Raw genomic sequence first — 17,949 nt, forward strand, 5'->3', positions numbered from 1 at the left:
CAATTACTTCAACAGCACATTAAATATTTGAACTACACTGGAGGTTACAGAACATTCAGTCAAATTTCAGTTTGAGAATTTTATTACTTCTCTACACCATTATGAAAAAAACATGCCAATATAAGAAAGTAGTGTTGCAATGAGCATGCACAGGGCAAGACCCCCTGGTGCACAGCCCTATCATTACTCAAGCCAAAAAATGGCAGCCCCAACGTTCCCCACTGATTGTGCAGGCTGAGTTCACAGAAAGAAGACAAAGCAACACTTTTTTTCTCCCTCTGTGTTTTGCATGCCTTAAACACTTTCTTATTAAACCATTGGCATCTTTTCTGTCTCAATGTATCTTCTCAACCAAGGAAGAGTATGGCATGTATCCATATTGAAAAACATTCAAACATATTTATTCATTCCTTAAACAAACTTACAAATCAAGTAACTGCAACAAAGAGCAAACATATGATAGCAAAACTTAGAAAAAAATAACCATAAACAAGACAAGATTAAAATAAACTTGAACAGTTACTTTGTATGTCAAAACACAGGCTCAAGAAATCCATCCTTAGGAAGTGTGTCAATTACTATTATTCAGAAAACAAAAGTATTACCTAAACATTTCTATTCTGATTAAACCATCCTTTGCATTTAAGCTTTCCTCTTGGCCTAGTACTTCATCTGTTTTTCCCTCTTTTTGCTTTATGAAGTTTTTTTTGTTTGTTTGTTTACACAAACAAAAGAGCTTTGGCTTTACTTTAAACATCAAAACAAAGTCAAATGAACTTAGGGTAAAGTACCAAGGATCATCTTCTTAGACTACTGTACTGAAAGCCACAAAACGTAAAGCTGTTATGCTTACTGATATTGAAATTATATATTTCTGTTTGTCTAGTGATCTACAATGAGCAACATTCAAGATGAGGTAGATTTGAGAAATAGTTATCTCTCCATAGTGATGTGAATGTTGCGGTGGAGTGGGAGTGAAGTTGATGAAGGAAATGAATAACCCTTTCCCCCACACTGTTCCTTTACCTCTGGAATATCAAATAGCGCTGCTAGCTGACTTTATATAACCTGAGTTTCATTATATCTCACTGAAATCCCTGAGACTTCTTGTTTTGTCTCATTAACCAATTTTTATAGTGTCTTTTCTTTTAGCCTGCTTGTAAGTAAAAGATTTAAGCTCTTACGTGGTCTGCCAGTTCTGCTACATTTCTCCTCCCCTTTCTACCACTAGAAACCAGAGGAAGATAAGAAATGTGGAAGAAACTGCATATTTGAGAGGTTCAGTGGGGACTGAGGAAAGACCTGCATTTATTGAAGAAAGAAATATATAGGAGGATAAAGGATAAACATTTGTAGCTTAAAAATACAAACTCTATTAGTTCTACTTCCCACAGAACAACATGTTCTAAAAATTAGTATTTCATTTCAGGATTTTGATTGAATTGAGTTTGAGGAGAGGGCTGAATTTTACAACATTCAGTGGCTACAGAATTTGTTTCCAAATGAAGCTCCGAGGAGATCTTTTCCCAGTCTACTAAGAATCTGTGTCTCGATGACTAATGCTTTTGCACTTAGCTATTGAAGGAACTGGGAGGAACAAGTTCCTCAACAGTAACCAGCTGTATGGATCCCTTTCTCCCCATTACTTTCTGCCTCCAGTACAATCAAAGTACTTCTGCTAACATCCTTGCAGCATGTTAGAAACCAATGCTCAGAACTCAGAGCAGAGAAGTGTCACAGTTGTATCAAAAAAGTTTCTGTTGGACTCTGTTGGGTAAAGAAACCTCAAAACAAAACCGTTACATGAAAACAAAACAATTCATGATTTAAAAACCAAAAGAGTCATCAAGGTACAGCAGCAAATATCCAAGAAAATTTTTTAGAAGTCAAATAAGAACTTTTTTTTAATTGCTAAGTCCTTAGAGAAGATGCTAAAATTAAAGCATTGTCACTACAGAAACAATAAAATTCGTCCCCAAGAAAGCAGGCCAAGGTTGTCATATTTTCTTTCCACAAATCCATCAGCGTAGCAGTAAGGATGAATTTTAAAGTCATTGAATTCATCAGTTTCTGTGGTTTAGCATCTTTCTCAGTAATTTGTACACAGCTCCTTGGACATATGCATCCATCCTGGTAATTTTGCTGGACAGACTCAAGATGACTCAGCTTCTAAAAATCAGATACTTTCAGGCCAATATGGCCAAAGTGGAATCACAGTCCAGTGACAGTCAATACAGAGGTATCAGCCACTGCACAACAGAGGTAAAGAGTTCTTCTTACAATTTTAAAGTGTGATTAACCCAAGAAGCTCATGAAGGCCTCAGATCTGAAAACAGGCGCTTGAAAGAATAAAAAAAATAAAAGCCTTTTATATGAATAGTCTGAATACCAGCTGTAAGGTGATAAGGCTTTTCACACACATTTTTAAAGAAAAAGCAATCCTCTTATTGGGTTTGATCAGCCCACAGCTGAAACACATCAACTAAAAGCTTATGAATGTCAGTCTATTAATGTCCTCTGGAAAAAAAAAAAAAAAAAAAAGCCCTGTAGCACTCAAAATAAGCCATTCACAAATGGTCCATTGCTCTGGCATCCTATCTGGCAACAGTTCTGTGTATGAGTAGAGACAGCTCACCTACTGCAAGCAAGTTGTCTCACCTGCCGCAAAACAGAGCCAAATACTTTAAAGTCACAGTGCTTGCTCCAAAAACATAACAAAGCAAAGCAAAACCCTAAAAACAATGAAACCAAGAAAAGCCAACATTTACAGTCTAATGTGAGGCTCAAACACAAGTGCAAATAACAAGTAATAAGGCAGAGCTGGTTGGAGCTAGAACAAGAGATGCTGCAATGCAGTTAGATGAAATTTATGTACATATTCATCTCAAATGATCCAAGATGAATTTTTCTAGCAGAGATGGAGGAACGGCCAACATTAGCAACTCATCTTCTGAGCATCAAAGAAATAAGGCTCAGAAAAGACTCCATAAGGTAGAAGTTGGTGGTGAATGTCTCGCAGGCCTCTTCACATCTACATTGTCACCTGAGGTAAAGTAGCAAGTATGAAAGTCTTTCCTTATCTATCATTGGGGAGGCAGAGTTTATCGGTTTTCTTTTTCAGAATTAGAGGATTCTGTAGTTTCTGTTAAAATTAAAGAATGAATTTCTTCTTCCTTGATTAACTTGTCATAAGCATTCATAGAATCATCCTTTGCACAGCTCTGAAAGAGAGGAACAACATTTTAAACAGAATTCCTTCATAGTAAGTATTGTTTTTTTCAACCCCCCAAAAGTAAGACCAGTTTCACAACATACAGTGTGTATTATGGTGAAGAGGCAAAGATAACTGGGCAAGAAATCATTTTTCTCAGGGGCATAACTTAGTCCCAGCTGTCAGAAGGGTTTTGCTTTCTGGTGACAAGGAAGAACTGAAGGTTGGCCTCTACCTTAACAGAGTAATCCCAACTACAGCTAATGTGTGAAGGCCAGACAGGAAGGCAGATGAGTGACAATGTATGCACTTAGCCCAGTTTTCAGAGACCCTGAACAGACAGAGAAGATCAAGATAATACTCTGAGGCAAGAACAGTGTTACTTGTGACAAAGCACTTGTAAGACAAAGTGCACCAACTACAGCAGTTATGATCCTGATGGCCAAGTGGAAGTTTCTGGAAGTCAAATATGAGTAGCTTTATTCAGCATCAGAAATATGAGGCATGAGCAAAGACCTTAATGTTCATGAAAAGTTTAGTGCAGTTGCAAAAGACCCAACCTAAATTTGAGGGCCTATCAGGCTGTGAAGTAGCAGAATAATGAAATTCTATTAATGTATCTAGAAAAATATAAGCAATTTAAGGAAAAAAAACTCTCTGTTTTGGGAAATTGTTTCAGTACAACCCTTTCCATTGTAAATATATGTAAGTATATCATGCAGACTAAGTATTAAGTTGTTATTTTTAGTATGAAAAAGAAAACTGGAAACTTATAGATTCCAGCTCGATAGACAAGGTGTCCAAACAACTTTTTACTAACCTGGGGATTCTCATTCTGCTCTCCAAACATGCGCTTAAGTATTTCTCTAGGGTCCGGGATTGGTGGAAGAATTAATATCTTAAGCCTTCAGAAAATTAAAAAGAAAAGCTTTAGAAGAAAGACATATTAATTTAAAAATCACTATTTCAAAGTAATACCCGGGTGCAGTCAAGAAAATGTGTGGAATCAGCTTTGATACCACTGGCTAGCCTTTATCCTCTGTGCAATTGTAGCCCATTTTTTTAATCCCATAAAATATATGTATTAGCTTAATTTTGTATTTGGATTTCATTGCTTAAAGAGAGGGGATGTAATGTCCATGCTACAAGAATCTAACTGTAAGCAAATATAAGCAATGTTACCAAAGTGGAAACAGAGCATGTATTTGGTCTATAACCCTAATGACTGAGGTATGATTGCATTGCCATTTTTCTTATTCATGCATGTTACTCAGAAAACAGCTACTGTTGAAACATGTAACAACATGGGCAGTTATCTAGAAGAGATGCATTATAATGGAAGTCAAAAAATTAATCAGAAATAATGTATTGACAATAAAATAATATAATTACCTACCTCTTAAGATAAACTAGTAGGACTATTGTAGATACTGCTACTACTAATGGAATGGTGACTATTAAAACAAAATAGAATGTAGAGTCTGGATTCTCACCTGGAATATAAAAATTGTTGAAGTTTAGGGATGTGTTGGGAAGCTTTCTGGGAATAGTGACAATAAATCAAGCTTCTAATTCAGAGACAATGTTTTTCAAATACACTAACTTGTAGGCAAGAACTCATTTCTCAAAATATGATGTTATAATGTAAAGACAGTTGATAAGACAATGAAAAATAGAGTTGGGTCTGAAAAATCAACAGCTCTAGAAAGAACTTATTGCACAGCTAAATGGATAGCAACCCCATCAATATATATCCTAGTGCATGTAGTAACAGAAGTCCCTTGCTAGTACATAGGAAGATAATCTTGGACTCCCATTTACTTAGCAGACAAAAGTATGAGATTACTAACAGATGAAAAATGAAGTTCAAACTCAAGGAACAACTGTTCTCACCAATACTCTTTTCTTCACTCCATTCACTGCAGAGCTTACTGCTGTAACACTCAGGCTTTGGTTGTGCTCTTACTTGGAAGGTATACTTGCTATTAAAATCAACACTAGGAATTGATGTACGATTAGATGTAACCTAGGATACAAATAAAAGGTTATTGAGGTTGTTCGATTACTAACATATTCTCAGTCATTTACAAGCCCATTTTCATCATGCAGTTAATGTATTCTTGATGTTTAGAAGGAAGATCTACTTGTGAATACCAAACTTCTTAAAAAAACGATGTAATAGCATTTAACCTGCAAAGACTGCCTAAATAGAGATTCCAAAGCTAAGATTTGAACTGACTCAGTGCTATACCTATTATACACCATTTGGCATAAATGATTAAAGTAAGACTATGTCTGGAGCAGAGCCTCTTGTTTTGTTTTTGAGAAACACCTGATTTACACTGCCTTCCCCTCTCTGTCAGGGTAACAATGTTGATCTAATTCTGACCATACAAAAGTCTTCTGTGATGCCTCTACAGATGGCCGAGATGGAACTTCACTTATTTTTGATCCAAGAGGCCTGTTTTCTGAATGTTGATGTAATTCAGGTTTGCTAGATTTTAGGTTGTACACACAACCAGAAGCTCTGCAGGAGAAGACTGACACTTTTCATTTAAATTTACCATATTGTTTACCATTCTGATCAGACAGCAGTCAGGCTGATTACGCATATTCAGGCATGAATACATCCAGACACCAAAGACAATATTTTTTATGTCAAAATTGGCATATCTAAGAGTACACACTTTTTCCCACCCCTGCCTCCTACCCTCAGTCTTTTCATCCCCTTGACTTTCTGTATCACTTTCTGTGCTCTTTTGTGCATCAGCAATTAATTTTGCTTTATGGTATTGAGTCATATCATCTAAGGCAGAGAGCAGACCAATAGCATGCAAATATAACAAGAACAGACCAAAGTTCCATACCAAAGAGAATTAAACAGGTTATACACACTGCAGTATATTCCCAGCTAAGTGCTATTTGGTTTAATAAATACTTCTTTATCAGAGAATCTTTACATGTTATTGCTTTGCAATAATAAATGGTAAAGATTTGGAAGACAAACACAGATTATGTTGGATAGATATTACTACCAGAAAACTATCATATGGAAGAAAAACATATTCAATCTACACAAGTTTCAGCTAGTACAACAGACAGACACATTCACATGCAGCATATGCAATCATTCATTTTCAAACAGAAAATTCACTATGAACATCAATACAAATTATAGAAGATGCACAGGAAAAAAAACACACTGTTAACTGTAAGTAATGAAAACTTACTCGAACTGTCTGAGCAACAGTCAGATCACCATTGTGATATCTCAGTTCATAATAGAGACAGTTTGCTGGAAAGGCATCTGATTCACTCCACTGTAGATATATTCCACCATTAACATATGATAGTTCAACTATTTTTGGTGTAGCAGGTTTTACTGAAATATAAAATAGAAATAATTAAAAGTTATATTTCACTGGTTACAAATGTGGTTGAAGTCCTGTATGGCATATTATGCATACACTTATTATTACACTTATTACACATATTATGCATACAATTTAGCGACAGAAAGAGGAAAAAAGCTAGCACCAAAAAAATAAAGGAATAAAAACAATGGAACAGCAGGAGTAGAAGAGAGCAAAAAACAAATGACAAAAAAACCCACCCACCTCCCAGTAAAAAAACTATAGATTATCTACTTAATTTCTAAATCAGAAGATCAGTAGAAGAGAATGTACCATGTTGTCTGATCCACAGCTTACAAGTGGCAAGCTTCTCAAGCACACTGATATACCAGCAAGCTTTATTCCCCACCCCACTCTTCCCCCCCAAACCCCCCACTATGTGGCATTAAACTTACCAAGGGTGGTAGGATTTTTACTTGCACACACAGGCCTAATTTCTTCTGAATCATCTCTAATCAAAATACTGATAACTGGGTAAGTATTAGTAAACCTTGGGAAGGTAAGACTGAATGTGCATTCAAAGCTTCCTTGGCTTATTGAATAGTTTTTGCACTTCTTGGGATTTTTCAAACCATCAAACCTATAGGAATAGAAATAATATATATATTTTTAAAAATTTCAAAAGAATAGGACAGCAGGGAGTAAGCTTACTTTTTAAACCTGTTATGAATTCTAAAGACTGATCTTGTATTGTACTATAACATATATAAAACTAAAGCTAAACAAAGTAAGATGCTTCTCATTTATATCAAGCTTTAGGAAGAATATTATTTTCATAAAGTGTGCAAAATCAGAATGAGAGACAGGTCACAGTGTTTATATATCCAAGCAAAGATAATGGTTGTTTTCAGCTTGAGTTCACATTTTCCCCGGTGCAAAACAACATCAGGAGAAAAAAAAAAAAAAAAAAAAAAAGAAATCAAACCAATCTGGATCACTTCCCATCAACAGAATTTCACTTGTAACAGGATGAAATCACCAACATCCTTCAGCAATGCCTTAGGCATTGCTGCTCTTGCTTCAGATGGTCAAGTTTCACCTACTGCATGCATTTGCTTTTCAAAATGTCAGTATTCACTTCCTATAACTGAGAAGCAATGTCTACCTTCTTCCTTGTTTCTGTCTTCCCTAGATTCCACTGAAAATATTCCAGTAGCTTTTCCTCCATAGAAAATTAGGGAATCAGTCTCTCAAACCAGTAACCAGGGATCAATTTAGGAGCACAATAGGAGTAAAATTCCCCTATTTCGCACCGCTCTATATAGGGGATGCCAAAGCCAGAACTGCCTGTCCTGTTTTCAGGCCCCCTTTTTTATCTGTCCTTCTCATCTCTCTACTCCAGGTCTGACGAAGACAAGAGGCATTCAGAGCAGACAGAGCTATGTAAGGACATCAACCTGCTCTAGTAAGCCTCTGTTTCAGCAATTATTCCTCTGTACTGTCAGGATTTGTTTGTTCTATGCAATTGTTATAATTATATTCACTTTGGATGAAAAGATACATTTTAGAAGAAAACATTAAAGAAAAATAACATAAAATAAAATGAAGCAGTATTTTTTCAGGTCATTTTTCAGTCATTTCTTAGTAAAAAAAAAAAAAAAAAAAAAACCTCTCCTGCATTATAGAAAAAGCATCTTTCAGTCAAAAAATCAACTGTTTCCTTAGTTTTTAGCCTTAAAATTTTAGAGTATCTTTTTATTTTTGTTAAGCAAAATGTTGGACTGCAATGGAGAAAAGGTGTTTGACTTTCAATTATTTTTGTCATAAATTCAGTTAAGCAACAGATCGAATCACTCTGACATTGCTGCAGCTACATATCTTATATTAAGGGATAAGATCAAAGCATTTAGCTCTTATCTAAAGCATTAGTCCAGTAAGTATCCATATACCTACAAATTCAGATCTTCAACTTCTCATTGTTACTGTTGGTGTAATAAACAAAAAAGCCTCCTGTGAGTATCAGTTTAGACTGTTAGAAAACAGTCCTACAAGCATTTAACTAATGCAGGAAGTTTTCCGCTATTTGCTGTCAAATTGCATTAAATAGAACAGTTAGCCTGTGAGACTGACACTGAGGAGGGAAAATTTTATTTAGTCCATTCAGATAAGACACAAAGCTGATTTAAGAACTACAACAAGGGACTTACAAAAATAAAACCTCAATATTTCTACAGAAACTAATACAACCTGGCATTTCACAAGCCCCATCAACATGCAGAAGTATGCATAGATTAGTGTGCACAGATCTTGCTGCCAAGCTTTTGCTCACACCACAACTCTGTTCCTTTGGAACAAGAGTCTATTTATGGCAGTCAGCTTGCAAGCATGGATGATGATAAAAAGATGTTCATTACTTTCATTGCAAATCAGTGATTTATGACATAGAAGATACAAACAGAACTACTAGATGTTAATGCTTCCATACCATTTTCCAATGATTTAAGAGCTGATATATGAATTAGTGAGTGATTCTGACCTAAACGGCCCATGCTTATTGGGCTTTAAAGAAAGGAATGAATATACTGTTTTAGTGCAGTTCTTTCTCCTTGTTTAAATCCACAATTAGAAAAAAAAAAAAAAAAAGAAAATAAATAGCAGTTATTTTTAAAAAGAGCTACAGAAGCAGTAAATCGTTCACATAATAAACATATCAGCTTCCCAAACAGACTCGGTAGCGGCAACTTCTTCAGTTGCTAAATTTTCTGTTGGACAGGACCCAACATTAACTTGTATGCAGTGCTTTTGGGATCTTTCAAAACAACAGGAAATAAAGTAGTAAAACTTAAGTAATGTAAAACTACAGATTAACACTAACAGGGTTGGCAACAAAAAGTTAATACGAACCAGTAGAATAAAGTGTAATTGATATCGCTACTTGCATTCTCTCCAGGATACCACTTACAAACCATGTACTCCAAATTGTGCCAAACACAGTTCAAACCAACAGCAGCAGTCCCTGGAATACCTACAAAAGAAAATTGAAAGATGTCAACATTTATTTTGCCAGCAAATTCTTATCTCAGTTTCCAAAAGTAAAGCATCCCTTTTTACATAACTAAACATGTTTGAAAGGCAAAGATGGGTTACCTCTCAGCCTGCAGTCTCAGCGCAATAAATCCAGTTGTTTATTGAAATCTCACCAGGACAACTTCTAAATGTCAGCTTACTGTAACACTGAATCTCAAAGTTTCCACGATGCCTGAATTACTACTCTTATCTGACACTAAGCACAAGGTGGTGAGTCAGAAAAAATATTTTGTTTCTATTAAACTACTGATACTTTAAAAAAGAATTAAAGTAATTACCACTTATAGGGACAGTGCTAAGCTTTGTTATAGTTATTACAGACATCTCCATAAAAATAGTATTTATAGTTATCTTCTCCAGACAAAGTATTAGTTTCTCAATATTCTAAATACGGAAATTACCTGTAGCTCTTAACCCCAGTGTTGCTTCTGTCCATATTTAAGTTGAATTTTTAATTGACACCCATACACCACTAGACATTTGACTTCTTCAACATATTGAAATTAAACAAGTTACAGAACATAAAAATGAAACAATTTTGCTTAGTGCCTGCTTCATAACTTTTGCAATGTAGCCCTCATTTCTGGAGGACAAGAAACAGAAAATATTTTTCTCTACTCATTCTGCTATTCACTCATCTACCTTTCAAAAAAGAGAACCTTACTGTAATTAAGTCCCTTTTTTATTCACAGACTTGTTAAATTTGCTAGATTCATCCCTCCAACATTTACAAATGTAGTTTAAGTAGTCTTGCTTGTATAGAGAAATCATAGAAAATATATTTAGATTTTAATGATAAGTCAGCAAACTTAATCAACATAAGTTCTCTCATCTCACAACCACAGGATGGCAGAAACAAGATTAGTGATGGGAATCAGGATGTCTTGGAAGTGCACTGAAATTTTAAAAGCTTGCCTGTAACATTTTAAGTGTCAGAAAAGTACTTCGGTTTAAACGTATCAAAGTCATTTTACTAAGCTTTGTCAACTGACCTTTCCATTGCTTCTAGTATCTCTCAGACATTTTACTCTGATATAGTTCTAAGATATTTTGTTAAAATAGCACAGATAAAACTACATCTCCTCAGTCCAAAAGAGGCATGTCTGTCTCAAGTCTTGCCTTTTTACACGTTACCTTTTGGTAGAACAGAAGTCTCCACCCATCGGCTTGGTTCACTGGCATTATCATGCTTGCATTCACTTCTCACTTTGAAACGCATTTCCTCATTCAAGAACGTATCCGTCACGCGAAAGAGACTCTTACTCCACTGCTAGGTTTAGATGGGGAAAAAGAAAACCATAGCATTTGGTATATCGTATCAAATACATGGAAATTACTGTTAAAATGAAAATACATTAGAGTCCATCAAAAAAGCTGCAATTCAAAGACAAATGAAATGAACATCTGATAACATGGAAGTCTCAGTGTCACTTAACTTTTCTTTTTCCTTATCAGGCACACTCAGAAGTCACCAAAGGAAAACCTCTCTTTGTGGCTAATGTTCATATTTATTACTAACTGGAGCGAGAGACCAAGGAACTAGTATAAGGTGGAGGAAAATGGTCCTAGAGTAAGTCTGCATGGGTAATGCAAAATACATCTGGTTATACTACACTTATACAGAAAGTAGCTTACAGATTTAACCTTCACATTGCACATTCACGTGTACACACATACAGAAAGAACATCTAAAATGATAAAAAGAGTCTACAAGGACATAAGAAGCAAAGAAAAAAATCCACAAACAGCTATTAATTACAGTGACATCACAGCAGGACCAAGAAGTCCATGAGCTTCTATTTTTGGAAGAAAGAATGTGTTTGTGCAAGCAAAAGGATAAACCTTTTCTCGTGCGCTTTCTTAATCATTTTTGGCTAGGGTGATGCCTCTTACTTGACTAGAAACAAGATTAAAAAAATTGTTATAATAGAAGAATGGTATAACCACTCATGCATTGTGTGTATAGAAATAATATTTGCACTAATGAAAGTGCAAGGAAATCTAACAGCTATTAACAAACTACATTCTACCAACTGTAATGCAAGACAACAAGACAAAACACTCTCGTTTATCCTGTTTCATGAAACCGTCCAACGGCTCTTTTACTGCTGCTGACCTTAACATTTGGTAAACCTTTTGACAAATTTGTTCCACTTGTAAACCAAGCAGACTTTCAACTTGTTAATGAACCTATTAAAGAGGTAATCTCTTTAGGTTTCTGCTGAGTTGGCAAGTTCAACTGGCTCATATAAAGGTCTGGCAAAGATCATTAGAGGAGGGGATGTCAAAAATGAAATATCATCCTTTTAGCAGTGTCCAGCCATTAAATCCGCTCAACTGTTTATGAAACTGCAGTCTTACTTCAAGTCCAGGATATCCCATAGCTATCAGAAAGAATACAGCAGTCACAGTAAGGAGGCCATTATATCAGGCCATAAACCTACAAGAAGGGCTCAACAACAAAGGACTATTTCAGGAGGCATCCTTAAAGGAATAGTTTCTTTTCCGGGAAAAAAAAAAAAAATAATTGTTCCATATTGTATTCCTAACACAACACCAAGTGCTGGGACAGAGCAAACGTGAGAATAGGTTAATACTTGGCATTACTTCCAAAAGCCTCTAAACAGTCAAATTACAATTGCACCAAGATTAATGTGCAAACCTCTTTCTTGAATTGAGCTCATAATGAAGCAGGTTGACCTTTGCAAATTCACATTTACATCTTATACATGTAGACTGCTCTGTGTGTATATTGTATATTTTCCTGAAAGGCTGTAAAAAACAAAAGATGGAAACAAGTCTTTTTACATTATTATTATTGTACTTGTGTTATCAGTCATAGTTCGATTATCAGAGAGCGGCAGAGAGATTTTTCTAGTCTCCATATACCATGCTGGTATGACTCATTTTTGAGGTTTTGATCCCATGACGAGAATTAAAGGTTATATTAAAACTACATTTTATATATGTATATTATATATATAAACATATACACACATAGTTTTATCACAATAATATATTCACTGGAGCACAGCACAGCTTTAAGACATAAAGAACTTACTCTTTGGTTCTGAGGGACCTCGTCAATCACTATGTCACTGGAATATTCCAGGTCACAGCTACTGCTGATGTTCTCTGGGGGATTCCATGTCCAATTTAACGTACAGATTTGGATAAATGAATAATTTAAGTTGGATGGAGGTGGAAGAACTTTTGCTCCTAAAAGAAAGGAGAAATTATCAGTATAACAATCCTGTTGGTGTACATTTCATCACTGATAGATTTTTTTATTTAACTCTCCGAAAAGGAAGAACACAAATGAATTCTCAACTCTGTCTGTTCCTGCTTGCTATCAGATAAGTTATTGTCCGAAGTGTTTGTACTCTTCCAACTAACAGAGTCAATTAATTATTTAAATAATTATAAGAAACACACACACAAATGTTTTTGTTTTTTTTTTTTAAAGGAAATTACCACGTGCATTATGTTGTTGCATGCTGCAATGAAATTTATGTTTGCAGAGGGAAGATGAATCTAAGTGCCCTTGTTTTTCAGTTCTTTCTTGCTGTGAGTTTGCATCATTCATGCCAATTTTTAGTAAATACATTTAAATTATGAGAAACAGTTAATGCTTTATTCTACTACTAATCATCCTTCAATACAGTTTTTGAAGGAGAACTTTGCAAAAAGACAAACAACAAAACTCACAAGTAGCAGTTGTAAGTTAGAGTCATGATTTAGCCCAATATAAGCAAAAACGAGGATATTAGAAAAACAACCAAAAAACCACACCACTTTTTCAATTACTCACCTATTAAACTTTTAATGCTATACTCATGCACAGTGAGCAAAATCAGTGTGAGAAAAAACAGTAATTTACTGCTGGTGCACTTCACCGGTAAATTTCTTCACCTCCCCAAAAACAAGACAGAAGCTGAGGAAGAGCCATGACTCAGAAATACTTGCCAGGATAAATCCATTTGTGCCTTGAACCTTCCTCACATTTGTGCACTGAGTCACAGTCTACTCAATATCCAGTCACACGGCTCGAAGGTCAGATTAGAAAAGGAAGAATACAAATGAGAGAGAAAGTAGAAAATTGCCATGAAAGATTAAAGTATGAGTCTAAGTCAAATTCTAGAGAAAGTTCGCAACTGGTAATTCCCTAAGAAATTGAAAGTGATTAAGCTTCCCCGCCTCCCTCCCCTCTGTGTACTATTAAAAGATATTAAATAAGAGGCCAAATGAGACTGCTTCTTGATTGCATTTACAAGTATCACCACTGAAGCACCACCACCCACTTGTCTGTGGAAAGAGAGCATCCCTGTTATGCAGCAGTTTCATAAACACTTCCAATTGATATCAACAGCTCTGCAGGTCTTGCTCATCCCAGGAAACCTGTCTCAAAACCCCTCCAACTTTTGGGGAAATATGTATGGAAACAGCAAATAGTTACGCTGAGATGCAATCTCCCATCCAGTTTGCTGCTAGCATAAGGAAGAGGGTGGATGAAAAGGCAAAAAAGGTTCTTTCAGCAAGATTTTTTCCTTAAGTGTCTGTGACACCATTATCTTCCATTCCCTGGAGTCAGATCTGCTAAAACTTGAGAATTATGAAACACTTGGAGGTTTCACAGACATAGCTAAGGAACAGGCAATAGCAGAGATCAGACGCTATCACCATTTGTGTGTCCATGTATGCGTGTGACTATGCTGACAAAGAAACAAGAATAGTTACTAGGATTTGCTCATTTAGTCTGACTATTCCTAGCTTTTCTGAATGCTTAAAATTTACAAGATTTTTTTTTTTTAAATGGTGAACACAGAAGCAGAGAAGAGAACACATAACTTTTCAGAGCCAATGAACTTAGAAAAAAAACCTCCTCTTTGAAAACTAAACCTAGTCAGCTAGACAGAATATCTTTACCTATTACCTGTTCCACTAGCAAAGTCTCTAGTGAACAGCATCAGGGCCTGACTTCGCAAATACTGAGTGTTTCTTGCCCAAGTCCTTTAAAACATCTAAGCAATCAAACAAAAAACAAACAAACAAAAAAACAGCACATATTTGTTCAAAATAACTACACAGCTCCAAACATTCTCTTCTCATGATTAACTTTTTTGTTATTACCTACAAAAGCCACAAATCATTAAAAAAAATATATAGTTTTCTTTCTGACTGACGTCCTGAAGTTCTGCACATTTCCTTTTAACGCGTCTGGTGAGAAGTAATGGAGCTTGCAGATTTCTAACTGCCCAGAGTAAGAACTGTGAATATTCAAAATTTATAAATAAATAAGTCATATTTACATAAAAAGTATAAATCTGAAAAGTTTTAGGTTAAAGCACAAGTTTAAGAATTGTGTAGATTAATGTTATATTCAGATGAACGTTTACTTTTATTTATAGGCTTGGCCAGTCCCATTTTTAAAAAAATATGGGATATACATACAGTCTAAATACTTTTGCTATTAAAATCTCATTGGTACAGCACTTTAAGAAAACACCTCAAAGACAAATTACAAGACATATGAAAGACATTATAATTTCACTCTTAAAAAAAAAAACAACAACACGGTAATGGTTTCTAAAAAAGTGTGGAAGTAACTGTAGCAGAGATCAGTGGAAGCAATCCCGCATTTAAAACAACAACAAAAAAACAACAGAAATGGAACGTTTTATTTTAAAGATGGAAACATCGATGAATGGTTCAAGTACTGTAATATATCATAAAATACTTTCTACTTGCATTTTGTCCTCCTATATTTTCTTAAGATTGATTTCATCCTATAAAATTGAATTACAGCCAGTTAAAAAAATAGCAATTCTTTAACGCCTGTTACTGTGCTGGTGCATTAAAATCGGCAAAGATAGAGCAAGGCTTCACCCATTTCCTATTAAACCTCTCACGCATTCACTCTTCTTTCCTACTACTAAATCGTTGTGCTTCCAAAAGCAAGGAAAGCAAAACTAATGGCAAACCCAAGGTACAAGAAGTACAGTAAGGGAAACCGTGCACAGAGCTCCAGTAAACAACAAACACAGCTTCTCCAGTGCTGTCAGCAACAGCCTTCCTGATTTCCAGGAATCTGCCTCAAGACATACGCACAGAGAAGGCGGTGGGCTTCTGCGTGGATTTTCAAGACAGAAACAGCCCCGGGAACCGAAGACAGAGTTTAAAGGTATTCGCCACCCCTATCAAACGCTGCATTAGAGAGAATGAAGAGGGGAGTTGTACGCATCCCCTTTCCCCTGTCTTGTAAGACGCCGAGGACGCTCCGAGTCCAAAGCTTAGGCAATTTCCACCACGAAACGAAAGCGCTGGACTTCAGGACGCGGACTCCAAGGTCCCCGCGCCGGCCATACGGCCCGCACCAGCCCCGCAGCCGCTCGGCAGCGGCAGATCCCCAGATCCCCGCACGGCGCTGCCGGCACCGCAGCTTCGCCGCCGGGCGCTTCGCCCCGAGGGGCCCCCGAGCCGGTTACGGGCTGGGGCCGGCAGCGAGGCCACCTCGGCCCCGGCCCCGCGGGCGAAGCGCCCGGCGGCGAAGCGGCGGCGCCGGCAGCAGAGCCGGCAGCGGAGCGGAGCGAGCCCGGCGCGCTGCTCGCAACCGGCCGGGGGGTCCCATCCCCGCCCCCCGCCCCAGCCCCAGCCCGGCCAGCTCCTCACCTGCCGCCGCCACCGCTGCCACCGCCCAGCAGACGGCGAGGAGCAGCCGGCCCCGCAGCGCAGCTCCAAAGGGACCGGAGGGATCCATGGCTCCGCCGTCCCGGCCGTCCGAGCGCGCCCCTGACTCCCACTTCCCGTAGCGGGGGCCGGGCCAGACGGGAAGAGCCGCGGCGCGGCCCGCCCAGGTAACCCGAGCCGAGCGGGGAGCGGCCTCGGCAGGGCGGTGGCAGCCGCCCCACCCCTGCTACCTGGGCCGCCCCCGGCCCGGCTCTGCTGCCCCGCACCTGAGGGTGCGGGCTGTGGCTGCCCCGCCGGGAGGACTTCCCCTGTGGGGCCGGGTCCTAGCCCTTCCACTGCCCCCCACCTCCCTCTGTTGCCGCCCCTTGACTCCCCCCCGCGCACCCCCTGCCCGTGCTGGGTGTCTTTGCTGCCCATCGATTCCTCGAGCAGCCCTGCCACCGAGCCGCTTTTCCTGTCCCCGGCGCCTTCTGTGCTTCCCAGGGGTCTTCCCCAAGCCCCGCTACAGCCTTGCCACCAAACCAGAACTTCGTCGGTGCTCCAGGCTCCAGAACGCTGTCTGTGCATCGCTGTCCAGGGACCACAGGCACCCTGAGGCTCCAGGCTGTTTCCCCTGCTCCAGTGGCACCCCAACGTATGTCAACTGCAGTCTCCCCCAACACCTTGCTACTTTCCCTCATGCCATGCTCAAGGACAAGTTCCCTGGAGCAGTACTCTGCAAGATCTTGTTTTGAGGGTCAAAGTAATTTTCCTTTTACAACCAGACCTATACTTGTCACCTACTACTATTGAAATGTGCCCAAGACATTAATATCTTCTCACCAGGAAAATATGTTAGCAAGTCCCCTAGTAGTTCTCTTGATGTTACACCTAGTTATTCAATCCCCCTCCCAGCAGAACTCCCTTCTTCCCAATCCCTCATGCAAATTCATGCCATTGCTAGAGTTCTCATCTGTACTAAACGTACATATAGTACATATACTTCATTTTCTGATCTACTACTACAGATGTTTGGGGATGTCTTCTACAAACATCCCCAAACTTCCTCTTCTTCAGCTCTTTTGCAAGCATGATATAGGCGCTTGCACTATTGCCCTCATTTCTACTAGTGTAATATGGCAGCAGTTTTCACAGATTTCTGCAGAGGTGGAATATCACACAAGTGATCTTTTGATATTTCCAGGATAAGAAAAAAATTGGGATAAGGAGTTTTTTTCAGAACCTAGATTTTTGTGGTAGCTAGCAAGTTTGCTCCTAGTTGTCACCCTAATACAGGTATAAAAAAGCACAGAAGAAGCAGAAAGGAAACTTTGGCTAAATTTCAGGGCAAACTGAAATTAATTAGTGAAAATTATTATTCCTAAGTCAACTGCACTGTTTGGTATTTACTCAGCTCTTCAAGGAGTTTTGCAAGAGTTCATCTGCTTTTTAGAGACCCTTTTTAGAAAAAGGGAAGCAGATCTTTTTATAATAGGGTGGGGAATATCCTGTGTTAATGCTGTAAATTTTCTTTTCTGCCTGTTTGTTATCGTACTCCTGGGAAAACAAGAGGATTTAGCAAATTTCCTAGTTGCTGCTAGAAAGCACCCAAAGACCTGGAATTATAAACAA

General features: G+C 38.0%; 1 protein-coding gene across 1 annotated transcript; it reads right to left on the reverse strand.

The window, feature by feature from the left end:
- Positions 1-373: 373 nt before the first annotated feature.
- On the reverse strand, positions 374-16,450 carry IL13RA1 (interleukin 13 receptor subunit alpha 1). The gene is made up of 10 exons (XM_082770429.1): positions 16,321-16,450; positions 12,713-12,870; positions 10,786-10,921; positions 9,469-9,589; positions 7,020-7,204; positions 6,442-6,593; positions 5,105-5,237; positions 4,608-4,704; positions 4,032-4,116; positions 374-3,221 (listed from the first exon to the last, which is right to left on the reverse strand). The coding sequence occupies exons 1-10, from the start codon at positions 16,406-16,408 to the stop codon at positions 3,102-3,104; spliced, it is 1,275 nt and encodes a 424-aa protein (XP_082626555.1). The 5' UTR covers positions 16,409-16,450; the 3' UTR covers positions 374-3,101.
- Positions 16,451-17,949: the final 1,499 nt, after the last annotated feature.

The sequence above is a fragment of the Aythya marila genome (assembly GCF_965140915.1).
Source record: "Aythya marila genome assembly, chromosome: 13".
Classification (NCBI taxonomy): domain Eukaryota; kingdom Metazoa; phylum Chordata; class Aves; order Anseriformes; family Anatidae; genus Aythya; species Aythya marila.